Source organism: Neovison vison, chromosome 3, assembly GCF_020171115.1.
Source record: "Neovison vison isolate M4711 chromosome 3, ASM_NN_V1, whole genome shotgun sequence".
NCBI lineage: Eukaryota > Metazoa > Chordata > Mammalia > Carnivora > Mustelidae > Neogale > Neogale vison.
Window position 1 is genome coordinate 105,521,459 of NC_058093.1, and position 24,181 is coordinate 105,545,639.

Sequence of the window (24,181 nt, forward strand, 5' to 3'; positions counted from 1 at the left end):
CAAGCCAATTCCGCTCTGCTGCCCCGCTCAGCTGGGAGAACATGAACGTGCACACGCGCGCGCGCGCACACACACACACACACACACACCCCATCTCTCCAGGGATTCTGCTTTACTGGCCCTTGGCTGCTGCCCTCAGGCTCCTGAAAGTTTGGTCCTCTAGTCTCCCAACACCACCCACCCTTAGCTCACACCCAGGTCTGCATCTTGAGTGATTCATTTCCCTTCCTGGATGCTTCTTTAAGCAAGTAGCCTCTTTCAGGCCAGTGGTTCTCCAAGTAGGCGCTCCCACCAGCAAAGAGCACCCACAAGGAATCGGTTAGAAATACACATTCTCAGGCCCCCGCTCAAACCTGAGTTGGAAGTGGCCAAGGGACCCAGCAGTCCGTTCAACAAGCTGTGTGATTCTGACACCATGTGAGGAGCATAGCACCCCACCCTGCTGCCTGCAAAGGGGTCACCGAGGGGGAAACATCCTGGAAGCTTCATGGTCATGGCAGGGCCAGCGGAATGTGTGCAGGAAGGAGACCAGGAGACTGGCTCCCAGTGTGGTTCTGCTAAAGGGCCTGGGAAGGCAGCCAGGCGGTGGGTGGGCCTCAGCACTTTACCTCCCAAGTCCCTCTTTGTCTACTCCAAACCCCCCCAGTGTCACTCTCCTTTGGATCCTGGAGCACACGGAGCCACTTCCCATCTCCAAGCTCCCCGTCCCCACCCCACCCCCCAGGAACCTCCTCCTGTTCACTGCCGATGTCATTCCCAGTTCATAGATGAACAGGCTGTTTAGGGAGATCCAGAATCTCGCTCTCCACACCAGGTGGTTCCAGGATTCCCATCCCCACCACGCACACCCTGCACTCAGGCTAGCTGGGGAAGGAAGGGAACTTTACTGGAGTGTGGTGGGGAGGGGAGCTGTTGAGTCCTGCGCTTGGGAGGACAGGGAGAGCCCGGGCGGGTGGCACCAGGAAGTGGCAGACCGTACAGTCGACTGCAATGGAGCACCCGAGGCAGGCTTGCTTGAAAGAGGTGCAGTCAGGGAAGGAAGATGTCTAAGCAGGGGAGGGGCTAGAAGAGAGAAGAGAGGCCAGTGGGTGACTCCAGAGATTGCACACCAGGCCCTTGATGGTGACAAGGCTCTGGAGTGGAGAAACTGCAAATGTGACCTCCACAGCATGCAGCCCAGCACACCCCCTGATCAAGCTTCAGAGACCCAAGGCCTCCTGCTGGGGTGGCTACTGGGGTTGGAGGGGGTGGGGGGAATCAGAATCCTCATTCGCTGCAGGTGGGAATGTTAAACCCATGACCCAGCAGCTCCACCCCTGCTCTAGATCCAGAAGCCAAAGCAGAGACTCGGACGGACCATCTGCACAGCCATGTTGATGACATTATTCACAAAAGCCAAAAGGTGGAAACAGCCCAAGACCAAGAGGGATGAATGGGTACACAGAGCATGGTGTGTAAGTGGGCTCCTATCCAGCCTTAGAGAGAAGGGCAGCCTGTCACACGCGGCAACACATTATGAGCCTTGACCTTCTGTGGAGTGAAATAAGCCAGTAACAAAGGGACAAACACTGCAGAACTCCGCTCTAGAATTGTCACAGTAGAGACAGAGCAGAACCATGGTTAGAGGGGACTGCACACGGGCCGGGAGTGGGGAAGAACCTGTCGAGTTTCTGTTGAGGAAGATGAACAAGTCCCTGGAAGAGACTGGGGCTGGTTGCACAGTATGTAATGGACTTGATGTCACTGAATCGCACACCTCTAAATGGTTAAGATAGTGAATTCCACAGTGTTGTGCATTTTTCCACAATTTTTAAATAAAGACAGACTGGAGGCCTGAGCCACAGAGGTTTCTTACAAATGAGTTTTATTTGCATTCTGACCCAAGCCCCGATCCCACATACAGATTTCTCATCTGCACAATGGTACAGTAACAAGTGCAAAATATGCTGTATTTCAGGTACAAAAACAATGCGGCAGTGTGACTTCTGTCCCAACGCCCACCTCCCATGACCCAGCACAACCTCTTGACCCGTCCAAGGCCCACAACACCCAGCAGACTCCCACCACCTTCACGAAAGAGTCACCCAATCTGGAGAAAGCTCGGGAAGTTACATATTAGGAAAGAATCACATTACATACATGAACATTGGAGGACACAGTGACCAACTTTTTAGCCAGCAAGGAGAGGGCTGAGGGTAGAGGCACACAAACAATCCCCCCACCTTTTCTTTCCCCCCAATATTTATTTAGTTGAGAGCACGTGAGCAGGGGGAGGGATCAGAGGGAGCTGGACAAGCAGACTCCCCAGGGAGCACAGAGCCTGACGCAAGGGGCCCCTCAAGACCCTGATATCGTAACATGAGCTGAAATCAAGAGTCAGACGCTTAACCGACTGAGCCACCAGGCGCCTCCCCTTCTCTGGTCTTCAACAACCAAGCCCCAAAAATGTTTCCGGACTCTGGCGCCACCAGGCCCAAGGATAACATCACAGGATGAAAGGCAGCACTGTGTAAGGAGCTTGCTCCCCAAATGTGGCATGCAAGAGTGCACCCTGTCGATGGGGAACCCAGACCCAGATACCCCGATTCTCACCCTGGCTTGATGCACTAATGGTTGGAGGACCCCTGGCTGGCATCTGATTCCTGTCTTGACTTCCTCACGTGGAACACTGGGCCACAGTAGCCTCAGCACAGTGGGGAGGATGGAAAAGGACAATGGCAGAAGCGCTGAGCTCCAAGCCTGACCCAGGGGAGGCCAGCCAGCATCCGCCATGGCTGTTAGCATTGGTGTTGTTACCAACCTAAGGCCGGATGCAGCACTCCATCACCTGGAGTGGAGAAGGGGGGGACCAGTAAGGACCAGACTGCCCCAGCAGGAAGGTGACCCCTCGCTTGACCTCAGTGGTTGGCCAAGATTTTCTGGAAAGGCCTGGCTAGTATCTGTTTTCAGCACTGAGGAGCAAGAGGCAAGTCAGTATTATGTCAGAAGAGAAAACAGAATTTCCACGACTTTTTGTTGATGGAATTCAAGATATAGTAACTGAATACTTTCCTTTGTAATACAGGTCTACTAATGAGAAGAATGGAATTGGGACAGGAGATGCCAGATACAGTTCACTTGGGTTCAGAGACTGTGCTCTGTCATCAGATGTCACTCAAGCTGGCAGTGAGCAGGATATGGCCCGCAGTCCACTGACCCCTACGCGAACAGATGCTATGTTGGTCGTGGTGGGAGCCGGGTGATGGGATACTGGGGTTAATTATATTGTTCTCTCCTTGATGACAGTTTGAAAACTTCTCATGGTTAAAAGGCTTTTGGCTCCCTGCTAGCTCCCTGACTGATGGTATTAAACACAGAGCAAGGAAATCGAGGGGAGAAACAGCACATGAGGCAGGGGCATGAAGACCAACTCCATGAGCCCCAGTTCTGGGGTCCTTGTCCGATGTCAGCTACCAGCACTGCTCCCCTCCCCAGAAGAGGTGGGCCTAGGGTGTGCACCTCCCCCACCCCGCTAACCAGGGCAACTTTGGCCCTGACCAGTTAGTTTCATCCACAGAGCCTGAATGAGTGTCACAGGACATCTCAGAGCACAGGTCACCACATCCAGTGAGCTGAGACTTTTCAGGGCTGTGCTCAGGCCGGCCAGATACAGGAGGAAGGACAGGGGTGCGTGTGCACATGCATGCATCGGTAATGCATACGCGGACCTGGCCAGCACAGAGTCTGGGCTCAGTCACCAAGGAACAGCTGGCAGCCCTTCTCAGGGCGCTGATAGGGCAGCCACCCAGCTGTGAGCAAGACAGGCTTCTGGAAGATCCAGCCCAGCCACTAGACCTCAGGCGCACAGCAACCCAAGCGGGGATATCAGCACAGCTATGGACAACAGGGACACACGCACCAATGCGACACATGCCTACCCTAGGACTTCGAGGAGGGAAAAGTGGGAAAGCTCCACCACCCCTCAAGCTCACCTCCTGACCGAGCCAGCCACGAGTCGACAGAGGCGGACGCTCCGGCCAAGCAAGGGTCTGGGGGCCCTGGCTCCTGCACCGTTGGGCATGGCCACAGCCATCGCTCCCACTCCTCATCCTTGGCTCCACCCCCTGGAGAGCCTGCAGACTGGCTCTCTTGGCTCCACCAGCAACAGCAAGAGAGGTTTTCCATGTTTCTCATCAGCTCGTTAATGATTTTCGAGCTTAAGTTACTCAGGCCAGGCCCCAAAGCCACTCTGGACTCGGAAACTTGTGACCCACAGCTCAGCCAGCTCCAGTCTGCTCCCAGGAAAGTGCCCTCTAGGTTAATAGCTCTTCCCAAGGGGCCCAAGGCTGCCTGGGCAAGAGGTCAGAGGGGCAGCTGGCTAACCTTTGCTTCCGACCCTAAGCCCTGACTTGAAACTCCCTACTCCACCCCGTTCTTTCCATCCATCCCTTCCCCCAACAAACCCTATTGTCCCTCCACTCAAAAGCCTGTGTGTCTTCATTGTAAAGGTGCAACCTGGCAGACACAGTAAGGTTTATCACAACCTTTCAAACAGAAAAAGAAATGGGGCCTAAAAACAAGGAATTCAGCTTGAGGCTTCTGGTTCATAAGATGGTGGCCTGAGCTCATGGGGAGATCGTTCTCTAAGATCACACCTTTAAAAACGGCTGCTGGAAAAGGAGCCACAGTAGAAGCCACAGCCTGGAACCGGTGGGATGGAGGCTACAATTCTGGGCAGGCTGCCCCATCCCCACAACCCCAGACTCTGGCCTCAGACCACACAGGAAAGACAGTGGACAGGAGTGGGAAGTGCTCTGGCTTTTCTGTACTTTTAAATGGAAAAAATAAACTCTAGCTCATCTGATTCCTGTATAAGGAGGACAAGTTGCTGAAATGAAGCAGCTAAAACATTTCTGTACCATATTATGATGTGTATTTACTTTCTACTTCTTTGTAAGCTGCAAAATTTTATCTAGAACCATTGGAGAAATGCAAAAGGGACGTTTGGCTGGCTCAGTCAGTAGAGTTTGCAACTCTTGGTATTAGGGTTTGAGTTCAAGCCCCATGTTGGGTGTAGAGATTACTTAAAAATATTTTAAAAAAAAGATCAGAACACACAAACAGAAAAACAGATACCAGTGGGGGTTCCAGAAAATGGAAGACTCCACTAATAGAAAATTTAAGATAACAGATCTTAATTATACCCTCATCTGGAGTTAAGAAATAAAAACTATTACCCTATCACATTTTTACAATTAAAATTCAGACTGCCGTCACTTGCTCTGGGAGTGGCATGACTTAGGTCTAGTGACTCACAGACGCCCTGGAAGACTGGCAATGGACACCAAAGGTCCAGCCCCGATTCTGTGTCACCTTGGGCAAAGGATTCCATTTCCTTGTGACTGAGTTTCCACCAGAAAGGAAATGACTGGTCCTGACTAGGATGACTGTGTAGAGTCAGAACATGTACCAAGAAATCCTGCAGAACAGGAGAGTGTGATACGACCCAGTACTGCTCAGAAGCTTAAGGGGGACACAGTAAGAGAAAAACAGAGAGACAGTCATAAAAATGGGGGGCATAGGAGAATTTTAAAAAAGGGAGGGGAACAAAAACAAAAACACACAGTTTCCAGTGACAGCCCTGTGTCCCAGAAGAAAAGACCGAGTTAACAATCAAGGGCCTTTAGCAAGAGTCAGCAACTGATGAGGGAACTGGGCATCCGCACGCAAGAGAACGGTGCTGGACCTCTACCTCATACCATATACAAAAGCTAACCTAAAATGAATTAAAGACCAGTGAGAGCTGAAACTGTAAAAAAATCTTCAAAGGAAACATAAGCATAAATCTTGACCTTGGATTACACGTGGTTTTTCAGATATGACACGAAAGACTCAAGCAACAAAAAACACACATCTTAGGCATCATCCAAATTAAAAAATTTGTGCTCCAAAGGACATCTTAAGAAAGTGAAGACAATCTCCAGAATGGGAGAGAAGTTTCACAGTTCATGTATCTGATAAAGGACCTCCATCTAAATATACAAAGAACTCATGCAACTCAGTAATAAAAAAAAAGGACAAATGACCCACAAAGGATCTAAACAGGTATCAAAGAAGACATGCGAATGGCCAGTAAGCACATGAAGAGAGGCTCAACATCATTAGCCATCAGGGAAAAATGCAGATCAAAAACCACAGCGAGACCCTACTTCACACCCACTAGAATCCTCTCATCAAGAAGGCAGGTAATTAGCAACCACCAGCAAGGATGTGGGGAAACTGGAGCCCTCCTGAGCTGCTGCTGGGAATGTGGAAACAGCCTGGCTGTTTCCCAAAAGTTAAACACAGAGTTCTATACAGCTCAGCAATTCCTCTCCTAGGTATATACTCCAGAGAAATGAAAACCTATGTGTATGTAAAAACTTGTACAACTATGTTCATAGCATCACTATTCATAACAGCCAGAGAGTAGAACAACTCACAGATGAATCAACTGGTGAAAGGATACACAGAATGTGGTAGGTACAGCCATAGAACGGAACATTACAGCTCTAAAAAGAACTGAAGTATGGATACATGCTCAACATGGAAAACCCTAGAAAACATTAAGCTAGTTTAAAAAAAAAAAAAGCCAGCCACAAAAGGACACCGTGATTCCATATACATGATAGGCCCAGAATAGGTAAATCCATGAAAGGAGATTCACGGTTGCCTTGATCCAAGGAAGTTGAGGGGGAAGCGCTGGAGAGGGAGGGTGATCGCTAAAGGTAATAGGGTTTCTTTGGAGGGCAAGGAAAATCATGTCAAATTGAATGTGCTAATTCTGTGGATTCACTAAAAACCACTGAGCTGTATACTATACACGAGAACACTGTATGGTCTATGAACTGTAATCCCAATAAATCTGTTACCTGCTGCCCCATCCTCCCCCTAAACAGAAGAGGAACCAGGAGCCTGCTGTACTCTGGAGGAACTCACCCATTGTCCTAACATAACCATGACCAGAGAGCCCCTTCCACCATCTCAAGTGTCTTGGTTTATATGATAAATTTCTACCACTGCCCTATCACTACGTGGTATCAGTCAGGTGGCTTCGCCCCTCTAGGCTTCAGTTTCCTCATCTGTAAAACAAGGTCTACGCGGTTCTGATCATCCTTGATCCTAACACTGTATTCCCCAAAACCTCCACTTTACAAGTTGTACAACCCTGCGTGGCTGGTCATAGGGCTTCCCAGTGCTTTGGAAGATAAACTTAAGTTAGCAAAAGGTAGAGATGACTGGGTCCCAGAAACAGAGGCAAGACGAAAACTAATTCACGAGTTTACTCAATTAGTAACTGAGTTACTTAAATTTCCCCATAATTAAGCCACTAAGGGAGGTGATCCAACCATCCCCATGCAGGCAGAATGCCTGAACAATCCTCTACACATGAAAGGATGAACATTTAAATGGGGGGCCCCAGACAAGAGACAAAGTCCCTGGGAAACTTGGCAAATTTGGCAGCAGTTAACCAAGGTCTTCGCTAAACGGGACCTGGTTAAGTCCTTGCAAGGACCTGCTATCACTGACTGTCAAGGTCATCTGATCACATGGTAGGACACTCATTTCCTAGTCCTCCTTTTACCCAAGATTGCTGAGAAAAAAAATTATATAAAAGCTGCTCAAGGGCAACATAAAAAAGAAAAAAAGAAAAAAAATCATCTTGTCTCATCCCTTTTATACTTGTGATAATGTACCTAGGAACAGTTTTTTCTCTCCCTCCCTCCTAATGGCGTAGACCCAGGTCTGGTGGCAGGTCCTACACATGGACTGTGCTGTACACATGGCAAATGCAGAGACCGGAAAACCCATCTCTGGGCACTGGGGCGGCAGGTCCTTAGAAACAAGAGTCAAGGTGAGAGAAGCAGAAGGCACAGAATAAATCCCATTCCCATCAATCCATCCAAGAATCAGAAAGATGATGCTCACCAGGGTCTCTGAGGAGGGAGACCAACAGGAAGACAGAATGGAGGCAAACCACTTACATCCATCCAGCAGTCCTTGTCAACGGGAAGGCTGGGTGTGAGCCAGGGCCTTCCCTGGAGGCAGGGGAGTGGTAGAAGGATACAGTGGCACCAAGATACCCAAAGAACTAGCAGGGTTTCAGAGAAGATGTCCCCGCTACGTGCCTCTTTAGAACAGCAGGCAAAGAACAAGGAACCATTCAAAAGCTAGAGGCCAAGAGGAAGGGAGAGAGGAGCCACTGGCTTTCTGCATGCCAGAGACCGCACCCCCGGGTTTCTGCTGGTTACTGGTCCGTGGTTTTCATAGACTGGGCCAAGTCCCTCCTGGTCACAGCTTGCCAGGAGAGGCCGCAGCTTCCAGTGGTGCAATCTCTACATCCGAGGGAATCCACGGGCTAGGGGTGGGAGGCTCTCCTTTACACACGATACTTCTGCTCAGAGGCCACATTTCAGGATGATGTGGTAGCCATCATTGCTCTCGGCTGTGAAGAGAAACATGGGGCATTTTTCAGGTGAAAGGCATGATGCCATGACCTTGGGGAATCAGACAGGGCATGGTACTGTGGTACCAGCAGAAGCCCTGCCATGGATATTGCCTCCAAATGTAATCGCATGGAGTGAAGTGTGCTAACAAAAACAGGTATTTTTAACACATGCCTTCACATGCCTTCTGCCTTATTGAGTTTCTTTCTGCCAAAGGGCCTTTCTACCATCGCTCTAGGCCCAAAAACTCCGTATTCAAGAAGGCTCCGTATTCAAGGCAGCTTCGGACAAACTGTGGTTCTCAGGGTATTCTGGCCCCCAGCTCTCTGAAGGCGGCTGCTGGCTAGATCCAACAGAACAGGGAAAAGAGGGCTGGCCCCGTCACCATTCAGGGTCTATGACCTTGTTGGAGGGCTTTCATTCTGATATACTCCCTACATTTACCTGCCCCACCCAACCCTATCATCACCATATATGGTGATATACCCTCACCCAGACCTAGACTAGATCACAGCTAGTCCCCCCTTTCTCCTGGCACAAGAGTTCCTTCTCAGACCCCTTCCTCAGGGGAACCTTCATGCTCTTCCACTGCCCCAGATCCCTGACCCACTAGGCCTGTAGGCTCAGCTGCTGTATTCCACACTTGCTCCTCCTGGAGACCCCCACTGTGGAAAAAGTCAAACACACCTTACTTCTACTCAGGCACTGAGTTTATAGAGCACACGCTGCCTGGCCAGATTTCCCTTTCAGAACTGACTTTGGAGCCAATCTCAGAAGTTCTCACATCGCCAGGGCAGGCTTTCAGAGTATGTGTCCCCTTTCCCCCAGAGGATGTTGCCAGATGTCTCTCGAGGGACCCACTGTGCAGGCAGGCCCCACTTACGTAAACAAGAAAAAGGGGTGGGGCGGGCTTTACCTTTTAAGGTACTGAGAATAAAACAAGACTCATCTTGGAAATTCTGCACCATCTGAAAGGCAAAAAGAAAGACCATGTCCCTTCAACCATGAGTTCATAATGTGAAAAGCCACACAGCGACACAAGAGCCCAGCCACCACAGCAGGCAGAAATAAAGTCACCATATTTGCACAAATGCAGAGAAATGGTTCCACTTAACATTCACTAAGGAAACACGAAACAAGATAAATGTACAAAAGGATCGCCATCGTAAATAACAGAAACTGAACATAAAGGACAGAAAGGAGCCAGGCAAGGAACCAAAACATTAACATGGTAGTACAAAACTACATGTTTGTGCGCTTTCATTTCCCTTTTTTGTACTTACTGAGACCTCCAATCCCTATATGGACACATTATAGGAGCATGCATGTGTGTTAACAGCAACAAAGAGAAAACTAAAGTGCTTAAACACACACACACACAACTTGGTAATTAGTATCTCTGTGTAGCAGAGTCCTATGAGGACCAATACAAACATAACCACTCCTTGTGTCTACAAAGTGGCAGGAAAGGAACCATTATTCAGCCGCCCCTACAGTTCTCATTTTGATTAACTACCAGGTGACCTTGAACGAGTCAATCTTTCCCCTTCAGGTCTTTAAGCCCATCTGTAAAATGGGGTTGCTCCCATGCAAAAGAAGAGAGCCAGGATATAGAACATTAGAACTGGCTTCCACTGCTGGTGGAATGTCTCTACAACCACTTTACAAAGCTGTCCACATGATTGGTATGCTACTCCTCCCGGCCAGAGTTCCAAAGAAACCCCTGCATATGGTTTCTCCAGGGGTTTCTCTAGAACCACCTAAGAATGTTGACAGCAGCACTGGCTGTTAAGAATGGAAACTGGAGGGGTGCCTGGGTGGCTCAGGGGGTTAAAGCCGCTGCCTTCGGCTCGGGTCATGATCTGAGGGGCCTGGGATCGAGCCCTGCATCTGGGCTCTCTGCTCAGCAGGGAGCCTGCTTCCTCCTCTCTCTCTGCCTGCCTCTCCACCTACTTGTGATCTCTGTCAAATAAATAAAATCTTTAAAAAAAAAAAAAAAAAGAATGTTAACTGGAGGGCCGCCCCGCTGGCTCAGCCCCAAGAGCATGCAACTCTTATCTTGGGGTTGAATTGGAGACCCAAGTGAGGTGCAGAGATTACAGACATAAAAACTTAAAAAAAAAAAAAAAAAAAAGGCGGTAACTGGAAACCACCCCCATGTCAATCAGTTCTTTTTGTGACCGCATCACGCTATGCCATCCAGTGGGCCAGGGGCCTCCAGCAGCACCTAAACACATCAATCTCAAAGATATTAAGTGAAATGGAAGAAAGTCACAGAAAAGCATGCTATTATTCACCTGCATGAAGTTTTAAAATGGGCAAAATTAAGCAATACGCTGAGGAAATGGGGATGATTACTACAGAATTCAGACCAGCAGGCGGAGAGGTGGTGTGGAAGAGGAAATCAGCCCACAAAAAGGCTTCTAACAGAATCCTGAATCAACCTGAGGGTCAGGATTGGGCACTTCTTCCTTAAACCGTAAAAATAAATTCCATATATTCCTTGCACACATATGCTGTACTTCCCAATATAAATGGAAAGAATATTTAAAAAATAAACAACAAAAAATACCTTAAACATACCCACAACACACACTAGCTAACACGCAGCAAAACTTTTCAAATTAAAAAAATGCCACCCGTATGTCACTGCCTCCTCTGGATTACTGCTCCCAAATCCTGCAAATCCATCCACCTGTGGACCCCTGTCCCTCCCTGCAGGGCCTAATGATGCGTGAAGTACATTTATTCTATACTGCTGGCCTGCTCCCTCTGGGGCTCTTGGCAGCCCAGCTACTTGGGCATGCAAGGCCCTATACACATCCCACACGGGCTTAATCAGTAACTCCCTTGTTTAATTAAGTGCCCTTGCACCTCGGGGGCCCGCTCCACGTTTGGCTGGACTGCCTCCAGCACTCTGGGCAATTAAGAACCAAAGGTTTCCAATTGATTCAGGGTTAAGAGGCAAGGAGACTTCGGGGAATAAGAATCGCCTACTTAGCGGAGGTTAGCACTGTGGTTCTGTTCTCTGCTTCACTTGCTTCACTGCCCACTCAGGAGGGCAGGGGCGAGCCGGGAAAGGGACTTCCCGCAGGCACCCGTGACATGGCAAGGGTTCGCACATTCTTGGCTTTTGTCTTCACCAAAGAAACTCATTCCTGTGCCCCCATGGCAGCCCACTGCTCAGGTGTCTGAACCTCCCGGGGGCTGATCTCAAGGAAGTGCTCAGGTCAGGAACTCTGAGCTTCATTCTGTCTGTGAAGTGAGGGTAGGGAAACAGCTGCCTGAAATTTAAATGGAATGATAGGGAAGAATTCTGACCCAGAACCAAAGGAGCAAGTGCCAGATAAATGTACAGCTGGCTTAGGAACCCACGCCTAAACAATGCTCAGGCCCACGAGAGATGCCTTCTCAAAACATTATCCCACAGGTTCAGATCCAAGCAAGCCAGTACAAACTCCTCTAGGGAAAGAGTAGGGAAAGAGGTGCCTTTTGCGTTTTCCCTCCGCTATTTTAGATTTCTTGATTGACACTAAACTGTGAATCACTTTTTTTTTTAAAAAAAGATTTATTTTTAAGTAATCTCTGTACCCAACATGGGGCTCGAACTCACAACCCTGAGATCAAGAGTCTTATGCTCCCCCAAATGAGCCAGCCAGGCGACCCATGAATTGCTTTTTAATTCAAAAGGAAGGAAACCACCACTGGTTTGCCAGCCTCCAGGACTCAACTCCCATGAAATGGGGGGCACTCCCATTTAAGGGGCTCAGATAACTGTAATGAAAAGTGGCAACAAGATTATCACCAATAATGTCAATATATCAACTACACAAGCCTTACAGTTCATATACTGTCACATTGAAGGATTTCTCCATCACTTGCTCCCGAAAGTTCCAAGTGCCCAGCATCGTCAATTACCACCACCACAAGCTTAACCAGTGTCTCCCAGTGCCTGACACGGTTTTCTCATGTTATCCTTACCACAACCTGCTCAGTGGGTATAATTATCCCCGTTTTACAGATGTGGAAATGGAGGCTTAAAGGGGCTAAGTAAACCTGCCCAGGGTTACTCCGCTCCTGGCAGCAAGGTCAGAGTGGGGACACGTGTGATTCCAGAGCCCACATTCCACTCCCCCAGACACCATTCATGTACCATTTCCTCTACAGTCCTCTACACAGAGGCTCTCAGAGCTCCCAGTATTGGCTTGCTGGGGTCTTCTGGAGACTCAGGGTGCCCAACCAGCATTCCCATCAGCCCCACTCGGTTTCTCTAAAGACTTCATTTCTGGAAGGTGGGCTAGCCTAGCCATCTGACTACAAGGCTGGGCTCCGCAGCTGGACACCGGGATCCCCACCCCAGCTCCACCCTTTATCAGCTATGTGACCTGGGGCGATTTACTCAGCCTCTCTCGGCCTCTCTTGTGTCTCAGTCTCCTATCTGTGAAATGGGATTTCACCCAATTCATAGGGAGGCTGCCAGAATTAAATGAGTGGCTACACAGGCACTTAGGACAGTAAGCAGCAGATAAATGCTGGCACTCCTGACTAGTATCATCAAGAGGAGGGGTCCAGGATAGAACAAGCTTAAACAAGGCATCAGGAATGCCTAAATGTAGATGCAAATCCTCCTCAGCCATGAGTGGGATCAGAACACTCTGTGCCCTCTGCCAGCAGCTTCTTGTGCCCCACACATGTCTACGCAGCCCAGGGAGACCCAGGAAGACCATGGCATCTTTGCCGGGCAGCAGAGGAAGGCTCTGTGCTCCCAATTGACCTGCCTCCTCTCCATCATCCAGCCTGCAGTCCATTCCCCCATCCCTGGGACCTCCTCCTCCTCCAGCCTCCCTGACTTCTTCGAGTCCTGACCGTAAGCATTCTGAAGGCAGGTTTGTGCCACCGTTCCTGTAAGGCACACGGCTGAGGATGGGAGGCAGAGTGGATACCAGATAGCTTATTCAGAGCCTCAGAACTCTTCCTCCTGCACTCCAGAGGCAGCCAAGGGCATGTGGTATGCAGATAAAACAGGCAGAAGTCATTCCCCAACCCCAGAGGGAGCATTTCTGGCGCCTGTCTGCCATGCCTCCCTGTAGCCCCAAGGCCATGAGTGGGGGTGTGGGCAGCGCTCACCTCATTGCTCACCACCACGTGGATGCCCGTGGGGCCCTGCCGGTAGACTCGGTGGATATGCTGGGGGGAGATGCTGTACAGGTTGGCAATCTTCTCAACCAGCTCCAAGGTAGTCAGCTCTTCCAAGAAGATGGCATGGTACACTAGAGGGCAAGGGACAGGGCCTTCTATAGAACACACCCGGCTTTCTAAGGAGCTTGCCTACCCCCAGCCCCCAAGACAGTCATTCAGTTGTAAGGATGCTTGTGCCCAGACCCATTCCGTGGGACCTGGCTTTAATAGGCACTAAGCCTCTCAACCGCCCACCGGCAGGGGGAAGGCAGCCAGGCTATGGTTCTCCATTTCTGTACTAGCCCCTTTGGGGGGATCTTACATAAAATGGAGAATTCCTGCATCCACCCCATACCCAATGATGCCCATGGCGGGGCAGAGGCTGGAGGGAGATCAGCTGGCAGAACTCTGTATTTCTAACAAGCTACTAGTGATTCTGACTTGTGACCAGATGCACATCCTTGCAGGAATGAGAAGAAATCATGCATCCTCTTTCCTTTCTTCCCATGGCTTAGAGGGGTCACTGGATGGCTCCAGGAGACAAAGAGTGGGATTTAAGAATAACTGCTCCTTGGGACGCCTGGGTGGCTCAGTTGGTTAAGCAGCTGCCTTCAGCTCAGGTCATGATCCCAGCATCCTGGGATCGAGTCCCACATCGGGCTCCTTGCTTGGCAGCGAGCCTGCTTCTCCCTCTGCCTCTGCCTGCCTCTCTGTCTGCCTGTGCTCACTCTTGCTCCTCTCTGACAAATAAATAAATAAAATCTTTAAAAAAAAAAAAAGAATAACTGCTCCTTTTAAAATATTTTTATTTAAAATCAATTAACATATAGTGTATTATCAGTTTCAGAGGTAGAGTTTAGTGATTTATCGGTCTTAATGTAATACCAACGCTCATTACATCACATGCTCTCCTTAACGCCCGTTACACAGCTACCCCACCACCTCACCCCCTTCTGTAACCGTCAGTTTGTATCCTCGAGTTAAGAGCCTCTTATGGTTTGTTTCCCTCTCTGCTTTTACCTTGTTTTAATTTTCCCTCCCCTCCTCTATGCTCCTCTGTTTTGTTTCTTAAATTCACCAGTAAAATCATGTAACTGTCCTTCTCTGATTTATTTCGCTTAGTATAGTATCTTCTAGTTCCATCCGTGTCACTGTAAATGAAGATTTCATTTTTTTTTTTTGATGGTCGATGGCTGAATAATATTCCTGTGTGTGTGTGTTTGTGTGTAACCACAACTTTATCCATTCATCTGCCAATGGAAACCTGGGCTCTTTCCACAGTTGGGCTACTGTGGACATTGCTGCTCTGAACACTGGGGTGCACATATCCCTTCAGATCTGTAGTTTTACATTCTTTGGGTAAGTACCTCGTAGGGCAATTGCCAGGTCATAGGGTAGCTCTATTTTTTAACTTTTTGAGGAACTCCATACTGTTTTCCAGAGTGGCTGCACCAGCGTGCATTCCCATGAGCAGCGTTAAGAGGGTTCCCCCTCTCCACAAGGGGTAACTGCAACCTGACATCACAAGGGGTCTCATCCTTGCCCTTCTCCACAGCACAAATGCCACTCCACCCCAGCATTGTGGCCACAAGGGAAGAGAGGCCCTGGGAGCATCACCTCCCTGCTGGAAGCTAACACCAACCTCGAGGCTGGAAATGCTTCCTTATGGGAAATCCAAACCGGCCAGGGAGGAGGCAGCTCTGCGGGGGCCTCGGGGCAGGAGCCTCCACACTCGGGGGCCTCAAGGTCCTCAAAGGCAAAGCATAACTGGACTGAACTAGAGGTTCCCAAACTCCTACCTCAACTGAGGAACGACTGGCTTCAGAATGGCCTGTGTTTCAAACGCATGTATGCACATGCACATGTGCGTGCGCACACGCACATGTGCACGCACACATGCTCCGAGGCCACGGCATTCCAGCCACACATCAGACTGGCCGTCCCAGGCTTTCAGACGGACTGAGCGGCCATCAGGTCCTGTGCAGAGTGTGTGGCCACCCCTCAGCCCCCAGTGTGGACAGCAGGTGAGGAGGCCAGGGCCCCTCTCTAGGACACCCTTCTGTTGACAGACTCCAGTGGGCTTCTGCTGCACTGTCAGAAGGGCTTGGGGCGGCCGAAGGGTCCATGGGACACTCCTCTGGACTCCTCCCGAGCCACCTCTCCTTCGGGGCCATGCCAGCAGCAGTCTGGGATACGAGGCTCTAAACTAGGCCATCCCAGGCTCACACCCAACTCAGCCACTGGAGAAGCCAGCCCTGGAACAATCCGCACGTCCTGGGGCCCCAGGGTCTGTGCCAGGGCAGCACCAGCACTCAGGGCCTCTGTGAGCATGAATCACAAGCTATGCTGGAGCACCAGGCTGCCCCTTCTGCCCCCAAGGCTCAGGATCTGACCCTCACGGGCAAACAGCTGAGAAGCTGTGGGAGGACCTAGTCATCGTTCATAAATGTCCAGGGGCCAGACGGAGGGCTCAAAAGCCAGTTCTCAGGGTCCCAATGTTTGGGTCCTGGCTCTGTTACACACAACGCTGTCACCTGGGGTACAGTGACCCACCCTGTGCCTCAGTGTCCCCCCACCCAGGGAAATATTCCCAACAGTGCCTAAGAGGAGACGCAAGTAAGTGAGAACACAGGAAGGAAGCCCTTTAGACGGACTTGGGGAGTCTTCCTACTCCACCAGTGCTCCCCCATTCTCTGCAGACATGCACAGAAGAACATGGACTCTACAGCTTGAGACCGGCCGCTGGCTAGACCCGCAGAATGCACAGACGCTCGGAAGGCAAAGCAAGGCGCTTTGCTATACATGCCTTGTCTCACCGAAACCACCCATCTCTGGGGGTAGCGTCACTATCTGTATTCTGTACATGCGGAAGTGGGTGCACGGGCCCTGGTACCTTGCCCAAAGCCACACAGCCAATACGCAGCATGGCCAGCCCTGGTGCCCACACTCAGCCGACCGACCTCAAAGCCTCTGTCCTCTCACCAAACTGCCAACCCAAAAAAGTCACATGCCCCTGAGGCACCCCGAGCTAAGCCACCAAACCAAACGGGAAAGACTGGTCCGGCTGGGGGGGACACCACAGGAGGAAGTACTCTGGGAATCCGGCCATTGAGCGGTCACTCATCACCAGCCCAGGAGCCCAAAGGCCTGATTCCCAACTCTCCCATGAGTGGCTAAGTAAGTGGCTATGGGGCGGGGGGGGGGGGGCGCATCCCTCTCTGAGCCTGCTCTCCAGGCAGCAATTAAGCAAGCTAGACCAGCCGTTCTGGGAGAGGACTTCCACCTTCAACATTTTAATCCCAGGAGGGAGTTTAACAAAAACTCATGCTGTGAGAAAGCTGAGTGAGGTGGCTCAGTGGACACATTCTCGGCAAGAGGACTCACACTGCTGCTGAGTCTTCCTGTGACCTGGCCACCCGGAAACCAGCCTCAGGCTGGCAGGGTGGAGGCAGGCCCCCCCCCAACTCACCACAAAGACTGCTGTCCCCACCACCGTCCCGCTTCTGCTGCAGCGGCGCTCGGTTCTGCTCCAGCTCCTGACAGACGTAAATGGTCATCTTTGGCCTCACATTCCTGGCAGGAGGAGGGGAAATAAACAGCGGGTACTGGGGGAGGGGGCTAGTGGGGAGAACATTCTAGAAATGTTCCAGAACACAGGGTGGAATTAGCAGACGGAAGGATTCAGGGAGAAGAAAGGAGACCACCAGATGCAGAAGGCCTTCGTATGGGCCTCCACGGCTTCAGGCAGGCTTGCCTAGAGGCAGCAGGATGGCCAACCCTTCCAGATCCTGTAAGCTGCCATGAGGGCTCTCGGTCCAGACACCCGTCTCAAGACACAAAGTGTTTTTCAGGGCAGTGACAAGAGCAAACACTTTCTCTGGCTTACCCTGCCCCAGAAACCATTTCCAGAACTTCATGTGCCTCCCTCATTCCATCTCACAAACGTAGAGCACTGGAACCACAGCCCTCATCTTACGGAGGAGGAAACCGAGGCTCACAGGGGTCAGGGCTTTGGTCTAGCGTAAAACTCGGAAGAGGCAGATCTGAGATGCACACCCAGGCCCTCGCCCTCACTCTAAAACTGTGCTATCCATGTGTGACAGGGAAATGAGATTTAAAATTCACTCGGTCAATCACACTAGCCTGAGACCAAGCACCCCTCAGCCACATGTGGCCGGGGCTGCTGGACTCAACAGCGTGGCGCCCAACATTTCCACCGCAGCAGACCCAGCCCTGCTCTCTGGTCTGCTCAGAGAACAGAAAGCTGCACCAGAGTCCTGCCCCTCCTTCTGGAAGGAGGCAGCTGGACAATGCAACCAGCTGGGCACCTGAGGGGAAGGCTGAGGGGTTCAGATCCAGACACCAAGGCTCCAGCCAAACCGAGAAGCAGGAGGGACCTGCAGGGAGGGGTGAGCTGCGGCAGGCCATGGCCCTGATCCCCTCTCACAGGACCTCCTCCCTGCACCTGCTCCAGGAAGAGCCCTGTCCCCACCAGAGGGCCCACATGGCAGCATCCAAGAGGCTGAGTGAGATGGGGCTCCCTGCCATACCCTGCATCCAGCTGGAAACTGATACCCACCGGCCTTTGATGGCATTGAAGAGTCTGATCCCATCTGCAGGCCCACAGATCTGGACCAAATCCTCCCGAGACATCTTCAGCAAGTCAGCACCTAGGCAGGAAAATGGGGCCGCCTGTTAGTGGGAGACACAGGAAAGCTTCTGTCCTCAGGCACCTGCAGACACTGCACTGTGGACAGGGAAGAGTGGGGACAGGGAAGTGTCAGCCTCCCGCTCCGCGGGCACCGGACGTTCCACAGAGAAACAACAAAAAGCTCAACATCAGGAAATCACAGCCCAAGAGCTGAGTGGTGTTCTCCAGCTTAGCAGAACCGACGGGCATTTACAAAAGCTGAAAGGCCCTCACCAGCTGTGTCTGCCCGTCCTCCCTCCGTACCGTTCAGCGCACGAACACAAGCACACGTCACCCAGTACAGGACACCGAGGACCCACGCTCGTCCATCAAAGTGCAGAAGCACACAGCTCCCTGCCTGTGGCTGCCTCACTGCAGCCACCCTCCAGCACACGAACGAGAGGCAGGCGTTCCCACCTCCCAATGGCACCCGCGCCAGTCTCGCCCCCGCCTCTGGGGAACCACCGTCCTGACTCCTCATCTCCTTACACTTCGCCTGAAACTTTGAAATTTATGTAAGGGGAATGGACAAGGATGCACTTTTCCTATGTCCAGCTCCCTCCCTCCCAGGTCTGGTTAAGGGCTCACTCATGCCCACGATTACATATTCTTCATCGCACGAATACAACCTTAGTCCCATGTCCATTCTCTGCCGATGGGCACCAGGGTGGCTCCCAGCTGCGAGCGATGATGAATAAAGGTCTATGAACATCCTTACCGTGGATGCAGTCCCGTCCTCAAAAGCCCAAGTCCCCAAGTGCCTTGTGCCCTAGGACTCTCCAAGGGACAAGTATGCTATCACCTTCCGCTGAAAACCAGCCAGCAGGCACATGGCCAGGAGCAGTAACATCCAACCCCTTTTTCCTGCCACAGTTCAGAGACAGTTTCAGGCATAATTCTGTAAGCACAAAGGCTCCCTCTACATGACAAGTAGAAGCCAAAATCCTTCCACTGTTCTACCAGGCCTCACCTGGGTGCCAGGCTCTGTGGCCTCATCAGGCAGGCCCCCACTTTGTGGCCTTTGCACTTTCTGCCTCCTTGGACATTTCACTGTACCCCGAACCCACTTAGCTCCCTTCCTCCCCTGGGCCTAGCCTCTGCCCAAGCGCACCATCTCTCTTTGGCACCCCAAAAATGGCAGCATCCCTCCCTGCTCCTCCCCAAAACGAGCCAGGCCCCTCCTCTGAGCCTGCCCACCACCACAGGGTCACACAGCACTGAAACATGGGGTCCGCACACCTGTGCAGACTCAAAGCTACAAGCTCCCCGGGAGCTCAAAGGAGGCCCCACCAAAGCTGAGCTCAAAGATAACCGTGAGCAGTTTTCCTTCCACTGTCACAGACGTACATGGGAGCCACTGTCCTAGTTCTGGTCAATACTTTACTCCCGGTCGTTCTGGACTGTCTCGACGTGGTGGCAGGGTTCACCACTCTGCTTACCGTTATGCCCCACAGCCCTGGCCCCAGGTCTCTGTCTGACAGCCCCACCGGTGAGGGCTTGAAGGAAGCCACAGCTTCCTCTCCTCCCTGTGGCTTCACTGTCATCTCCCCAGGTCAGGGCTCCAGAGAAAGTGTGACACACGGGTGGCAGGGTGGTGGGAAGAGCCAGAAGGCTTGCCGAGTGTGCCCCAGCCCACCTGGTGCAGGGGGCCCTTCCAGGGCAGACTGGGACCCACCCTAGAGGACCCAGATGGTCCTCCCTGAGAGTCACACTCGACTCGAAACTCCCAACAGATAGGACCTCCTCCTTTAGCACTTGGCTCAGGGTCAGCAAGTGAGTGAGTGACCCATGCCATACCGGGTCCCAGCCTGACAGGCAGTGCAGCCAAGTCTGGGAAGCCACCTGGCTTTGTGACGTGTTTCTGGGATCCCCATGGGTTCTACCAACAACACAGAGATGCGCACCCGAGAAGCTGGCGAAGAGCCGGCAGAACTGTGAGAACCTGTTTCGGTGGAGCCACTGCTGGGCGTCCTGGATCGAGGCTGACGGAAGCAGGTGCTGCAGGCAGAGAGAGAGGAGGGGGCCTTGACATGAGCATGCCGGGTCACCCCAGGGACACAAGCTGGAGAGCCCAGCGGCACACACTTACATCATTGCCCAGCGGCACAGTCTCCACCGGGTGCGTTGGAGAACTGTTCCTGCAAAGAGAACCGGAGATCAGTCGCAGGCACAGCCCCCTCTCCCAGTGTGGTGCTCCCCCTCCCCTCATGGAATGGCCCTCACTGCAAATGCAGCAGGGCCTCAAGAATTCCCCAGGTCAGAGACATGTTGGCAGAACCGCCCACGCAATCCCTCAAAATCCCTGACCAACCCTCCAGGGCGGACACGACGTTCTGGCTGGCAACACAGCACAGCCAATGAGCACCCCTCTAGCCAGAGCTCAGGGTCTACAGAGTCTCCCACCCCCCACCCCCGCCTCAGCCCGGGGAGGGCAGGGTGCCCAAGGATCCCCAAGCACTGTTTGGGTGCCCAGACAGCAGCAGCCAAACCCCTGTCTGCAGAGGCAGAGAGGGCTTCGGGCTCCTGGGAGGGACCTGCCCTGAATAGGGATTCCACAGTCTGGCACCCACTGACGAGGAGAATATGGTCATGGCTGGAGGCACCTGCCCTCCCACCAGGGCTCACTCATGGGGAAGGCACACCTGAACACTTGCATTTTTAAGTTAAGAGGAAGATACAGTTTTAAATATAAATAGCCCTCCCAGACAGAGACTGGAGAAGGCACAACGTGGAGGGACACAGGTGTCTCACTCTGATTTAAACTGACAAGCTGGGGTTACTCTGTGTGTACCTTACCACAGTGACACTAAAGAAAAGGCCCTCGCTGGGATGACCCTCAGACGGGTCATTGGTGACAAGAGCTGCCCTCTGTGCAGTGTCCGTGAGGTGCACCGTCCCCCAACCCTGCACCAATCCTCACCCCCTGCTAGTGGAGAACATGAGGCTGCGGAAGGTTAAGAACTCACCACTCACCCCAGAGTGGGGGATTTAACACTGGGTCCACCTGAATCTGAACATGACACCTAGGCTTTGTGCCCCTGCCCTTCTTAAGGAAGCCCCTTGTGACCTTGTGAAATCAAATTCACGGACACACCCATTCTCCCGTTAGTCAAGGTCTCTGGACGCCAAGCATGGGCTCTGAAGCGCCCACAGGTTCCACACCTACCTGCTAAACCTGCCTGGGGTCTCCCTGCTCCTACTGTGCCCCCAGAAGCAGGATCAGGATGTGCACAGCCATCACAGTGGTGCCCTGAGCCCTTCCAGCGCCCCACAGCCTGGGACAGGTCCACCAGCCCCTGCACGACTGTCACCTCAGAGGCAGTGTGGCCTGTGCACTTCCAGAGCCAGGTGAGCGGGAGCAAGGCCACTCCTGTGGGACAATCCCTGAAGCCCGGACCAGGGAACTTCCTGAGCTGACCCGTGCTGCCAGGAGAATGTGCACAAGGACCGCAGAAAGAATGAGGACGGCCCCTCGCAGCCGCAGGGGCTATCAGAATGGCTGCCTCCTAAGGCTCCATCTGTCGAGAAGGCATTCTGCCCTGGAGGGCACCCACAGGCCAACCTGCTTCCACGGTGAGGGGGAAGGGGTGGGAGGCTGGATCCTGGGCTGCTACCCCAGCAGACAGTGCTTACAGAAGCGTGTCCAAGCACAGAAACCCGTGCAAATATTCAAAGTCCCGCCCTGAAGCGCATGCTGATGCCAGCATACCAAGGCAGGGGGTGGGGGGGGCAGAGGATACAGAGGAAAGATCAAGAAAGGAGCCTAGATCCACCATCACTCTAGGAGCCCCAAAGGGAGAGAGGGCGGACATACCCTTCGCCAAGGCCGAAGCTGTTTGGAGAGCCGTTGTAGCTTGGAGAGGGAGCACTGTTCACCTGGTAGGCCATGTCCGGCCACGGGGAGCACTACAGAAAGAGCACAGGGCAGCATGACTCAAGGGCTGTGACAGGAGGAACTCAGCTACAGAGGTACTATCCCAGCTCCTCTCTCTCCCAAACCAGTATCCATCGAGGCCAGCACAGGACACCATGGATTCCTCAACATTCTCCCACAACCTCCCAGGCCCCACATGAGGTAGCGGAGTGCGAGTTTCCTAGGGCCATGCCCAAGCAATCAAGCCCAGCAGAGAAGAGACCTAAAATTCAGTCATTCCCAGAGCAAGCAAAGCAAGGCATGTGTCTCTGTGAGTTTTCTAGCAGTCAAATCATCAAGGGAAACATCATCCGTCCCCTGGGTCCAAAAGAGAAGAGAGCTAACGACAGAGGCCAGCTGCCCAGAGGCAGTTTTCCAGATAAAGACAAATGTGTGTCCATGCACAGAAGAGGGAGCAATGGACACAGATAACTTCCAAACAAAAGTCATCAATGAGGTTCAGTACTGGGACTCCAGGGGGGCTCAGTTGGTCAAGTGTCCAGACTCTTGGTTTCCGCTCAGGTCCCCATCTCAGGGCTGTGAGTCAGGCTCCGAGCTCAGCAGGGAGTCTGCTTGTCCCTCTCCCTCTGCTCCTCCCACTATTCTTTTTCTCCCCACACCACCACCCCCCCCACCCCGGCCAAAATAATTAAGTAAATAAACAAATAAATCTTTTTTAAAAAAAATATAGGAATTCAGTACTAAAACCTGCACTATTTGAAAACAGAATCAGCTGACAGGCCCGGGAGAGCAGAGGGTAGGTAAGCGCCTCCAAGAGCAGGCCAACCCCTCTGGACATCATTCTGTATCTGTTACACGTCAGGTGTCCTGCTAGGAGCTAAGGGAGACACAGAAGACACGACAGATGTGATCCCTGACCTCAAGGTAGTTTTGTCCAGAAGCCAAAAATGAACATACGTGACGATCACCCAGACAGAGACAGCAGAGACATATAGGTTTTGCCTGCTGGGGAAACCAGAGGGCCAAGTATTCACTTTTTTCCCTTCCCTGTGATGACACCTCCTCGGAAAGGGCCAATCTGAAGCATTCCTGAAGATTCACTATCACCCATCGAGCCACAGGCTGGTCAATATTTAACTCTGCTGTGCGTGTGGACTGGAATGCAGTGGCGCTAACCCCGGGAGCAAAGAAGTCGACAACCTGTCACGGATGGGGCCAGGCCGGGGTTGTCACCAGCAGCACCGCGTGCTGACAAGGGCTTAGACAGACATGGTCTGAAGCACCCCCAGCGCTCTCCTCCAGTGTGGGGATGTCCGAGGAGAGTCAGGAGCAGAGAGGTTCAGGCTCAGCCTGGAAGGGAAAGGTGTCTGGAGGCAGAGGGTGGTGGGAGTGTTGAGGGCACCCTGGGGGGCCTGGCACTCTTCTGCTGCTGAGTGAGCCAGGCTCTCCCTGCACCATAGCTCTCTGGCCACTGTCACTCTGAGCCTGCTGAAACGCCACTACAGGTCTGTCTGTGCCGCAGAGCTAGCTTCCGTACTCTGCCTTGCTGCAAACACCCTTCTGCATACGGCTTATTACACATGCTCGCACACACACCCCCCTCCCAGGACCAGCCACTGTTCTCTTAGCTGCTCTGTGCCCAGGGCCTCACTTTAACCACAGCTGTAACCCCCACCACGGCCAGTTCTGGGCCTTATGCATCCGTGGGGACCTTCTGGGCCAGTTGCACTAGGCAATGAACAAACGCTCCCGAGTTGGGCTGACTGCAGAATGCAGTGGGAATGGTTGGATTTTTTTGCTTTTTTAAAGAAAAAACAGAGCCCAGGAAAAGGAGGCTCCAGCGGTGACAAGTCACAGGAGGAAGCAGTGCCTGTGACAGTGTTCATCAGAAGTACACTGGACACAAGGATGCCTGAGAGTCTGAGTTGGGGGAAACGCATTCCAGTATCCATCCCAACTACAGAGCAGCTAGTA

General features: G+C 52.2%; 1 protein-coding gene across 3 annotated transcripts in view; it reads right to left on the reverse strand.

Moving 5' to 3' along the window:
• Window positions 1–1,847: 1,847 nt before the first annotated feature.
• TFCP2L1 (transcription factor CP2 like 1) overlaps window positions 1,848–24,181 on the reverse strand; it is a 63,593-nt gene continuing 41,259 nt past the window's right edge. For all 3 annotated transcript variants that reach the window (XM_044242642.1, XM_044242641.1, XM_044242643.1), the window contains 8 exons: window positions 22,148–22,239; window positions 20,423–20,471; window positions 20,238–20,331; window positions 18,223–18,313; window positions 17,113–17,216; window positions 13,593–13,735; window positions 9,382–9,433; window positions 1,848–8,464 (listed from right to left, as the gene is read on the reverse strand). In XM_044242642.1, coding sequence (XP_044098577.1) covers window positions 8,418–8,464; window positions 9,382–9,433; window positions 13,593–13,735; window positions 17,113–17,216; window positions 18,223–18,313; window positions 20,238–20,331; window positions 20,423–20,471; window positions 22,148–22,239 — 672 coding nt within the window. In that variant the 3' untranslated portion in view covers window positions 1,848–8,417. The remainder of the gene's footprint in view (window positions 8,465–9,381; window positions 9,434–13,592; window positions 13,736–17,112; window positions 17,217–18,222; window positions 18,314–20,237; window positions 20,332–20,422; window positions 20,472–22,147; window positions 22,240–24,181) is intronic.